Consider the following 12,239-nt stretch of genomic DNA (forward strand, 5'->3'; position numbering starts at 1 on the left):
TTTAATCTTAAGTATACAGATGTGTTTTGGTCTCATAGTAGTTTGAATTGTCTATTCCTGCTGAACAGGTCTTTACCATCCATAGAAAAGCAAAAATCAAACTAAACACTCAACGTGATCTCTGGCCATCAGATCTTGTACCAAAACTGTCCCTGTTTTCAGAGACCCGATATCTTTCTGAAACCAGGGTTTCATGGGGACTGGTGTACCTGGCTCTGAATTTCAGTGAACAAAAAGATTTGCATGTGCCTCAGGTCTTAGAAGTCTTCAGTCATGTTGCGATATTCTCAAGATGACCTAGTTAGATATCTTCTAAACAAAGACGCTGCTGGTCCCTAGGTGATGTTTGATAGAAAGTATAGTTTTGCCAGATTGCTTTTCTTGGTGATGTTTCAGCCCACCTTCACACCAAGATTCAGATTATGTTCCCTGTTCTATTTATATGAACTGCTCATACTTGCCCAGAAATTGCAAGATGGCTATAGGCATTTTCTGTACTTGAAAGTCTGTGTAAGGCTCTCAGACGGTCAGATGCAACGTTTAGCTTTATTTAAGAGCCCATCACTGCACAGCAGCTTCTAAACCATTTGCTTTGCTGATACTAAAGGTCAGAGTATCTCAGGCTACTCCACATCTCTAGTGATCTGCTGTAAGTGAAGTGTCTGAATTACTCAACTAACACCTTGCTGCAGTCTTTGTACCCAGTCTTTCTTCCACCCACTTCTTCCTCTAATGTCCTGGGACCAAGACAGCTACAACACTGCAAACAAATTCCCCAGTACACAGTTTAAAAAGATCAACTGGGCAGTGAAGTTCCCATCCCAGCGGAGCCAAAGAACAAAATAAATTCAAACACATAATGCAATACAATTAAGTAGCACTGACATCAGATCTGTAAGTTTATTTGCTCAATGTACGACGGCTACATAATGACTCACATTCATGATATTCCATCACTGAGGAAAACTGCTAAGAATGGTCCGTGAGTGAAATAATTCCTTACAGAAACACGGAGTTGGAAAAATAATCACTGATTAGACCTTAAAAATAGTTCACTGCATAACATGACAAAAAGCACAAACAAAGGCTCATTCAAAGAACATAGTAATTGTTCTCCTACACTGTAATAGTTATAATTTCACCATGACATACACCAGACATTAAGATTAAGCTAACACTGGTGTTTCTTTTGCGTTTCCTTTTTTTAAAACAAAATCATATATAATTGCATGTCACTATAGCAACATCCATAACAGATCAGTTTGTTACGATAACTATTTGGTAGAGCAAACTTTACCCCCAAAAGAAAAAAAAAAATAAATTAAAAAACTTTAAAAAATTTTTGAAGACTAGTTTGTCATAGGAATACATAACATCTACAGTATAAGTTAATAAATTTCAAGCTACTGTATAGAAATACGACACTAGCATGCACAATATTGTATCAATAGAGTAATGGAGCAGTAATCATTTCACTGGAGAGACAGTATCATAGGCAAGTGCATTTCTTAAAAAAATGAAAGAAACCATTCAAGCTGCTGAAAAATCAAGTCCCCGTCCCTATCCCCACTCCATTTTTTTAGCCCTCTTGTGCGATCTTTCCTGCATAATTTTCTAAAGCAGCAAGAGCAAAAGCTGAAATAAAAAATAGGTTTTGTAATTCCAGTAAATCACTTCCAAATTATACAGGTAGGGACAACACTGCTCACTGGACATGAAGTTAAATTAAGTTAAGAAGCCTAAATAAATCTTCCAGTCCATGGCATTTACTGTAGGTTTCTGTCAGTTACCTAAGCTGCAAGCCTCTTCCTAGTGATCTTTCCAGTAGGGATCATTAATCAGGCTATTTTAAGTTTACAGAGTTGGGCTTCATCTGAAGTCACTGTGTAAACTTTGTGATGTTGCATATAGTACATTCATTTAAAATATATGTGAGCATGGTCATTTCTAGTGAGCAGATCTTTGCATGATTTCCATTGTAAAGTCCATTAAAAAGCTTTGACAATATAATTGCAAAGTCACTCTTGGTTATGAATTTTAGCTACATTTCGGTCATTCCTCTTAACTCACTTTCTTAAAGATGACTGGTTATCTTTGCTGTCACATCAAGGAAAAAAGCTCTTTAAGTCCAATAGAGCCAGACTCTGTATCCAACCGTACAATAAAACTGATTGTACTGTATATGCAACACCAAGATGCTCTGTTTACAGACTGACTACTGAATGGGACAATGAAAGCCTGTTTTAATATGACATTAATGAGTGCAGTTTCCTTCTACCGCGTAGTTTTAGTTAAAAATCTACGAAGTTCAGCAATCTGCGAAATCAGAAGGAAATGGCAGTGAACTTCCAACAATCGTGTAAAAAAAATCTTTACTCCGATGGGGGTAAATATTACCTGGTAAGCTTTATTTTCTCCCAGCCAAATCAAACAGACCTGGAAAACGGGTATTTTAGAAGAGAACTAATTTCCGGGGTTCCCAAGAGTTGACAGAAATGTTTATGATTGTAGCTCTTCCTTTGTGGATTTCTCTACCAAATGAGCTTCTAAACTCCTGAGGTTTCACTCATTATACCACAAGCTTCCCCAGGAGAATGAACACCGAGCTGCCATGAAGACAAAACAAGGAGCCTGGGTGCTACAGAGATCTGCTGACAAACCTCATGGTACAGTGGGAGAAAGTCAGGGGAAAGTGAAATGGCAACGTAATCCCTGAGGAAGGAGCTGTGGCACCTTAAATCAGGATGGTCTTCGAAATACCAAACAGTACATGACATACAGACCTGAATTCTTTTTATCTAGTGGTGTTTTCGTTTAACGTTTCCCCCTTTCTAATTAAGTTCTTAATCCTTTTGCTGTGGACTCAGTTTAAACAGCCGCTTGCCAAGCATCTGTTAATTTGCTGATCAAAAACTAGAGCAGCTTTGATGTTCCTCAGGCAGTCTTCTGGCCTTGGGAGACAAAGGACAGCCAAGCCAGTCCACAGGGGATTGGATAAGGATGGCAAGCCAAGAGAGTTAGCAAAAGAAAATGTACAGTCAATGGCTTGATGTCACATATGGCTGTAATGTAGAAATACTGTAAACTGTAATTTAGTGTTAATACTGTAAGCTACCCTAATAAAGGTCTTAACAAAAAAGTTAAATGGCCTAAATCCTGGGGCTTTAGAAGCCCTGAAATGTAAGTCTTTTCAGTTTGGGACTGTAAGCTATGCCATGACAGGCACAGCGCACCCTGGGGATGCACTGCGACATGGTAAACATACGGCACTTGAACTGAGGAGACACATGCACAGAAACCTTACTGGAACCACAGAACTTCATTTTTTAAAGTGAGGGCCATTTCATTCAAGTTATTTCATCTTCAAACCCTTTTATTTCTAGCAATAAAGTTAAATTAAAGACAGCTCCACTTGTATTATTAATCTACAGAACAGTCCATATGCCAGTGTGAGGCTGCCATTCCATACCCAGCACAGCCAGCCTGACTTTCCACGAGTGGTGTTTTGGCAAAAATGTCAAAGAGGCAATCAAGACAGGTCGTGGGGGCCTCCCTGGGAAGGCTACCCTTCCCTTCCCCTCCCCCACCCCTGACCCCCCCCCACTTGTGGGAAAAAAATAAAGACTGCAGTAGTAGCATCAGCGTGCGGCTGCCAGTCCATTTGGGGGTCTAATTGTTGCCTTCTCCACCGTCGTCATCTTGCTGATCGCTTGTCCAGAGCGTTAGGTTGTCGCGAAGGAGCTGCATGATGAGCGTGGAGTCTTTGTAGGAGTCCTCGTTGAGGGTGTCCAGCTCGGCAATGGCATCGTCAAAAGCCGTCTTGGCCAGGTGGCATGCCTGCTCAGGCGCATTCTGGATCTCATAGTAGAAAACGGAGTAGTTAAGTGCCAGACCAAGCCTAATGGGATGAGTTGGTTGCATGTGCTCCTTGCTGATCTCATGGGCTTCGCTATAGGCTTTCTCCGAAGACTCCACCACAGTTGCCCTCTTCTCTCCTGTGGCCACCTCAGCCAGGTAACGATAATAGTCCCCTTTCATCTTCAGGTAAAAGACCTTACTCTCATACTGTGTCTCGCTGCAGTTCTTGATCAGATAGTTGTCTAGCAGGCTCAGCACATCTTGGCATACAGCTTCCAACTCCTTCTCGATTTTCTCACGGTAGGCCCGTACCATTTCTATCTTCTTCTCATTACCATCAGCAGATGTCTTCTGCTCAATGCTACTAATTACTCGCCAGGAAGAGCGCCGTGCCCCCACTACATTCTTATAGGCTACAGACAACAGGTTCCTTTCTTCATTGGACAGTGGCTCGTTCAGCTCTGTGACCTGCATTGAGAAGGGAGAGAGAGGAAAGAGGGTTGGATTAAATTATACTATCATTTCCCGTCTCTACCTCATACATTCGGCTGTTCTCACCTGCTACCTCTAGAACAGTGACCTGAACAAGGTGCTAGTTGATAAGATTCCAGTTCATTTTACTTCTGATATCAGAAGTTAAAACCCTGCTCCGTCTGTGGGATGTAAGGGGAAAGGCATTGCAAATTCTGCAAGCTTTCAAACACAGCTGGGAAGCAATTTGTTATGTACCATCAACCTGGATACTAGAGGCTGTGCTGCTTTACCCAAAACTTATGTCAAAATTTAATCACTTTTCTAGCATCATTTTTCCAGTTATGAAAAGATGGCACCTAAGTTATGCCTTGATAGACACCAACTGGGTGGATGTCAGGCCTCTAAGAAGCAGAAGAGGTGAAAGTAAGAGCTATAGCAAAATGTGAAGAGATGCTTGTACTCCTAGGACAGTGAGTAAACTAGCTGAATGAGATGAATTAAAGCTATAAAACTAGCTTAATGAAGGTTTAGTTTTTCAGTTTTCTGAGAGGCTGGTTGTCTTCTTTTGAGACGCCCAGAGACTTCGGCAAACTGAGTTTAGACCGATTTCTTCGAGACATCCATTACATCTTTGATCTCTGTGACCAGTATGCGATCTTTTTTCCTACACAGGAGATATTCTCCACTGGTTGTAAGGAGAGTTTACGTGTACAACCCTCTCGACATCAGGATACATACACCACTAAGAGATTAACTGCCATAGCAATGGGATGGCTATGGGGAATAGTAAAGAAATGTGGAACTATTTTGCTATAAAAGACTGCCAGTTTACATCCAGCCAAGATTATATTCTTCAATCATTAGCAAATCAATCTTATGGCTGGTAAGAGTCACATCTGAGCCTGACACCTCAATCCAGTGCCCACATCATCAAATCGATTGCACTGTCACTAGTTACCACCCTTGAGAGTTTCAACAGTGAGGCAAGTGCTTGAATGGTTACAGAAACTACCTCTTACTTACAGGCAACAAATCCAGGTAAACACCAGGATGTTCATGCTGCAGTTGCCTGCGCTGTCTGTTCTGCTGAACAGTCTCCATGGCTGCAGGTATGGCACCTTTCGCAAGTACCAACATTTACTAAGCTAGCAAATGTAACTGCTTGGGTCGTTGTGGCTGTGAGGCGGATGCCGGTAGCAGTTCTCAGCACGGCTAGGCAATAAGCACCCGTATTTCAATCTCTGTAGCTACTTGAAGCAGTTGCTGGCAGACGCGGAGAAGGAACGTGATTTACACCATTAAGTCAAGGTTACGTGTGCCCAGTCAACCCCACTTGATCAAGGGAGTATGATCTATTTCAGCAAACAAAATAGTGTTCATTCTTCCTGAATCAATATGCAGGGGAAAGCTATGTAAAAATGCTGTAATTATCAAAAATCCTATTAGTAAACCCAAACCACCTTCCTCCTGCTGCCCCCCAAACCAAACATTTCATATAGAAATTCAAAGCATCCAACTAATGTCTGCCTTCAACAACACCCCAGAAAGTCAGACTGAGGCCACCTTAACACCCGAAGTTTCATTTCAGAGACCATAAACACCGCAAGTTATATAGCCATTGTACTAATTCCGGCCTTTCTAGCCACGTAGGCCACAAAAATAACTTACAAATTATTACTGTAGCACTAGCAGCCCCAACCACAGACTAGGACCCCATTGTGCTAGGCACTGTACAAACACAAGAGACAATCCCTGCCCCAAACATCTTTCAATCTAAGTGATTCCCAATTAGCCAAAATTAGTACATTAAGGGCAATCATTTCTATTCTGCATTAAGACTCACTTCTACTATAAGCTCAGAGCTCTGCAGTTGTATATGTCCCTATCTTCAAGCCTTTTACAATCAGGTAGTGTAGTTATAGCACTTAATATCCCCACACTAACGTTTGCCTTTTGCTTGTACCAGACACATACATTACAGAAGAGTATGTAACTGGCCTTCATGCATCTCTGATCACATATACTAACTTCTCCAAATGCAAGACAGCTGCAGACTTTCTAAAGCCCAGTCCTTGACCCAAATAAAATGCCATAGAGTAGGTTAGAAAGGAACAAGAATGGCATCTTTGTAGAGCAGAGTTAAGGTTGTTTGGATGCATTTCCCTACTCGCAGGTGCTTGTTTCTTCGTTAGTTTGCAACTTCTCTGATTTTCTAGTTCGTATTTTATAACCAACGTGCTGTTAGATGGTTTATACACCTTTAAATGACAGATGTACTCTCAACCTTACCACTGCCTATTGCTTTAAGGGTCACATTGCTAGTGTGTTACAATAACTCATTAGAACGGAAAGTACTCCCAGGACTTTAAAAAAACATTCTAGTAGGAAGTACTTACCTGCCTGCACCATTAATGTTCACTTACAATCATGAAATACTGTATTTTTCTTTATTACAGAATTCCATGTGGTGTCAAGTGATGTGATCTTATGGGACATTTCATCTGTCACACAACATTTAAAACCTGAAGAGTGAATACTAGAATTTTAAAATAAACTGCACCATTGCACTGTGAGCAGAGTGCTCAGAGAAATTCCCACATGAACTCTATAGACAAGTTGCAACAGGCATTTTAAAGGAAGGTTTTTAACTTGCCAGGTGGAATTAAGTTGTCAATATAGGTTGTCAGCATGTATTTACTATAGCTAAATCTATAATGCCTGAACTCTGTTGCATTCACTTGTCACCCTCCCTTTAATACAAAATAAACTTGTAATACTGATAACTTTTTTTTTTTTTTTTTTGGATGAGAGAAGAGAAACTGGCAATTCTCAGGCTACCAGGAAATTTCCATCTTTTATGGCTTGAAGCAGACAATTAATGATTTATTTTGTAGGCAGATGTAGCCAATTTATTATAATACTGGTTTTCCCTGAACCAGTGCTAATAGGATATCAGTCAAGATGAACTTCAATCGAACTCAAGGTCTGAACAATCAATTTTGCAAAGCACACAAAAACTGGGGGAATGGTAAATAATGAAGAGGACAGGTCACTGATTCAGAGCGATCTGGATCATTTGGTAAACTGGAGGCCAGCAAACAGTGGGTTTTAATATGGCTAAATGTAAACATCTAGAAACAAAAGAATGTAGATCACTTACAAAATGGGGGATGCTATCCTGGGAAGCAGTGACTCTGAAAAAGATATGGTGGCCCTAGTGGATAATCAGCTGAACATGAGCTCCCAAAATGACACTGTGGCCAAAAGAGCTAATGTGATCTTGGGAAGCGTGAACACTGGAATCTCAAGGAGGAGTAGGGGGGTTATTTTACTTCTGTATTTGGCACTAGCGTGACTGCTGCTGAAATTCTGTGTCCAGTTCTGGTGCCCACAATTCAAGGAGTATGTTCAAGAAGGGTTCAGAGAAGAGCCACACGAATGATTGAAGGATTAGAAAACATGCCCTATAGGGACAGGCTCAACGCATTCAACATATTTAGTTTAACAAAAAAAGGTTAAGGATTTACTTGATTACAGTATCTTAATGTACAAGTATCTTAATGGAGAACAAATATTTAATAAAGGGCTCTTCAATTTAGCAGAGAAAGGTATAACATGACCCAATGGCTGGAAATTGAAGCTAGATAAAGTCAGACTGGAAATAAGAGTTTTTTTTTTTTTTTTTTTTTATAACAGTGAGGGTAATTAATGAGTGGAACAATTTACCAAGGGTCGGGGTGGCCTGGATTCTCCATCACCGACAATTTTTAAATCAAGATTGATTTTTTCCCCCTATAAGATCTGCTCTAGGAATTATTTTGGGGAAGTTCTTGGCCTGTGTTATAGAGGAAGTCAGACTAGCTCATCACCATGGTCTCTTCTGGCCTTGGAATCGATGAATAACATTCAAGACACTTAATTTAGGGCTGGACAGAAAAGACATGTCTGGTGTTGCACTCCTTGTAATTTAATATGTCTCACTAGAACAGGGTGAGGGCTGGCTAATAAATCACACAGATCGTTCCAAATCCTTTTCCAAGAGATTTTCTCTTTTTTTTTTCCATGAATCAAAGTTCAGACAGACAGTCTTAACTCCCTCACCTAAACAACTGAAATCATGAAATCCCTGAGGGTACATCTACATGACAGTGCGGCTTAGCTGGGGCTATGCCACTGTAGTGTAGATGTTTCCTACACCAATGGAAGGGGATTTTCCATCAACGTAGGTAATCCACTTTCCAAGAGGCAGTGACTAACTCAATAGAAGAATCCTTCTGTTGACCTGGCCACGTCTACACCAAAGGTTAAATTGACCAAACTATGGTGCTCAGGGTGTAAAATTTTTCACGGTCTTGAGCAACATAGCTTGGTCAACCTATGTTTTAGGTGTAGACCAGGTCTGAGAAGGAGGCGGCAATGACTAATCTGGGGAAGTTTATAACAGCAGGATAATATCTATACATCACAGATATGAAAACAATCTCTCCCCCATTTTCTAATGAAAGGGCCTTCAGCTGAACGTTTGTGCTATAGCCTTATGATCCAAAGGACGTGAATTTGAGTTGGCCCATTTTAAAAATACAGTGTTAACCAGGACTGTATTAGCACTGGCTTACAGGCATTTGGTCAGTATTCACATCTCACTGTCAAGGTTCCTGACAAATCAATGCTTTTATGGTATGTGGAGATTTAATAAACATGTGTCCAAGTTTTGCAGTTAAAAATTATTTTGGACTCCAACAGAAGTTAATCACTATAAGCTTAACTGAGCTTCCACTGAAGTTAAAGAACTTTGTTACAATTGTAGCTTCCCTGATAGTTTTAGAAAGAGGTTTCAAGCACAGGACTAATTTCTCTTGGTCTTCTGCATTTTTACTGTTACGCAACAAGACTGGCCCCCTTTGCTGCTCCTGTATATGGCATTTTCAGATCAAGTAAGGAATGAAACCGGGGATCAGGGCTTTGGGGTCAGGTAACAGAAATGCCACTGGTACCTAAGCTTATTCACAACATCCCCTCAATGGAAGATACAATATTTTGCTTCATTTGATTTCTAGCTCTGTATGTACTTGATGTGTGTATAAACCTGCAGTAAACAACAAATATCAAACCCTACACATGGCAGGTCAGACAGCAGAGATGCCAACTTCTGATCTGGAAGGGGAAAATGTACCCCTTTGCCCAGAGGGAGTTATTGAGATCAGTCATTCTATATATAAAAAGGATTTTTCTCCTTACTCTTTCCTAGAAATTGAAAAGCCTTTCATATGGGGCAAGAGGTCATCTGCAAGAAGAAAAAAGTGGGATTGTGCCCTTTTGCCTCTTCATTAGAGCTGATGAGAATATGGAGATTGTGAAAATGTTTCTATTTATCAAGTTTTCCCACAATCCGCTGCATTCTTTGATACATAAAAGGCTTGATTTAGACGATGACTACACTAGAGACCTTACAGCAGCACAGCTGTACTGAGGCAGCTGCGCCGCTCTAAGATCTCTCGTGTAGCCGCGCTATACTGTGTGGGAGAGAGCTCTCCCACAAACATACCGCTGTGCATGCTACCACTTCTATTGCTCAGGGAGGTGTTTTTTCACACCTCTGAGCATCGCAAGTTTTGCTGACATAAGTGGTCGTGTAGAGATGGCTTTAGTTTCTGCTTTATGAAGTCATTCCACCCTGAAAACCAAGTCCTACATTTCTGCAGGTGTGTCTACACAGATTTTCACCGCAGTAACTAGTTGAATTGTAATACCATAACAAAAGGGTTGTGTAAGTATAGGTGTAGATACCAATTTTAGTTTAAGAATGTCTTATGTCAGTTAAACCTGAGTCTTTACCAACTTCAGCTACATCAAAGTAAGATATTCTTAAACTACAATTAGAATGTCCACACAGATCTACACCAGTTCTCCAAAAGATTAAGTCCTCCAAGAAGCCATCATATAAAGTATCAAGTAAACTACTTCTAAACCTTGTCCCATTTTGACACGGGGCCAGTCTGAGACATGAAGTCATGTAATTTTATTAGACTTTTTTGGCTCTGATCTCCCTTAACATTCACTGAATATCCTTCCCCTGGTCAGAGGGCTGCTGATATAAACCTTCTGAAGTGTTTGTGGTCTTAGGACTTGAGATTGGTCTCCTTACAGACTCCACTGTGTGGTCCTCCACTCAGTTTTACCTGCCTGTTCTATGGAATTCTAGGTTTAATGCTATTCCCACTCCTCTGCAACCTACAATGCTCTTCTTGTAGTCCATAGCCAAGAATTACAGTCCCCCACTGATTTGTCGTTCCACCATGTTTCAGTAATGCTTATGTCAATGTTATCTTCCATTACATAGCATTCCAGTTCTTTTTTGCTTCTAAACTTTGTGTCAATGAACAAGAAGTTAATCTATTTCCAGTGTAAAGTGTTTTGGGTGAAAAAGCTGGAGCCAGCTTTCCACATGGACCAGTAAGTGGCTTTGCAGTATACTTAAAAACTCATTTCCTCTGAGCAATAAGGTATCAGGAACACAGGCAAGATGCTAACGGGAGCCAGTGATTTGGAAAACCTAAATGGACCTTATAGGGGTTTTTTTTATGCTTATGAAGCAGCTTAATACATTCTTCCCTATGGTCATTGATAATTAAAACCTATTTTTAATATCCCTGGGTCAAGCATCAAGTTCACAGTATCCTACTGGCCTTTTCTTCTAGGTCTCCCAGTAACTAAGGAAGATATATACAGTTGCCAGACAAAGCACTCTCACAAATTGTGCTGATAAAAACTTGGGTCTCTTATTAACCCAGTTGTTCTCAACCAGGGGTACCCATACCCCTCGGGACACGCAAAGGTCATCCAGGAGGTACTCAACTCATCTAAATCGGTGTTTCTCAACCTGGAGATAGCAACCCCCAGGAGGGCCATAGGACAGGTTTAGGGGGGGGTCACAAATGAGGACTGGCATTAGGAGGTAGCAAGCATGGCAATTGCTAGGGGGCCCATGCCAGAGGGCCCCGCAAAGCTAAGTTACATGCTTCAGCCCAAAGCTTCAGACAAGGCTCACAAGTGAAACAGATTCAAGTATCTCACTGAAATGCAAGTACAATATTTATATTCCAATCTATTTTATTTTATAATTATATGGTAAAAACGAGAAAGGAGGCAATTTCTCCGTAACAGTGTGCTGTGACACTTTTGTACTTATGTCTGATTTTATAAGCAAGTCGTTTTTAAGTGAGATGAAACTTGGGGTATGCAAGACAAAGCAGATTTCTGAAAGAGGTACAGTCGTCCAGAAAGGTTGAGAACCACTGTATTAACCCCTTAATGCCAAGTTCGGAGTTCCCATCTTTAGCACTTGATGTGAAGTTAGATCAATTCTTATAATCTGGCGTTTTACCTCTTAGTTTCAGAACTCTGGTCTGATGGAGTTTTTCAAGACATACACCAACTTGAAGTTTAGCCAGTTTCAAGGGACTTGTTAAAAGCATTTTCAGGTGCTGCATCTGCTCAAGCCCCATGCCAAGTTCTCTTTAAAAATGTTTCTTCCCTGTTGCTGTATGGGACCTCTACATAAACAAGGGAAATTGACCATAGAGAGCACTAGCAAATGGCCCAAAATAAACTTAAAACGCTGAAAGAACAGAATCTATTCTCAGTATGTTTATACTTTATGCATTTTTTAGCCCTCTTGCTCCAGGTAACTATCCTGTTACCAAAAAAACTTTTGTTAGCTCATGCAATCAGATGTGGAGAGCTATTTGACTTGAAACATGACAAGCTGGACATCACAATACCAACAAACTGGAGGAATAGGTGGTCTTTGCACATATGCACCTCTACCCTGATAGAACGTGACCCAATATAACATGAATTTGGATATAATGCGGTAAAGCAGTGCTCCGGGGGGGGGGGGGGGGGGG

At 40.7% G+C, this 12,239-nt stretch overlaps 1 protein-coding gene across 1 annotated transcript in view; it reads right to left on the bottom strand.

Annotated features, from left to right (window-relative positions):
- Positions 1-870: 870 nt before the first annotated feature.
- YWHAG (tyrosine 3-monooxygenase/tryptophan 5-monooxygenase activation protein gamma) overlaps positions 871-12,239 on the bottom strand; it is a 35,378-nt gene continuing 24,009 nt past the window's right edge. Inside the window, exon 2 of the mRNA XM_024207650.3 lies at positions 871-4,326. Coding sequence (XP_024063418.1) covers positions 3,670-4,326 — 657 coding nt within the window. The 3' untranslated portion in view covers positions 871-3,669. The remainder of the gene's footprint in view (positions 4,327-12,239) is intronic.

Source organism: Terrapene carolina, unplaced genomic scaffold (genome assembly GCF_002925995.2).
Source record: "Terrapene carolina triunguis isolate 2854851 unplaced genomic scaffold, T_m_triunguis-2.0 Scaffold231, whole genome shotgun sequence".
In the NCBI taxonomy this organism is placed as follows: Eukaryota; Metazoa; Chordata; order Testudines; family Emydidae; genus Terrapene; species Terrapene triunguis.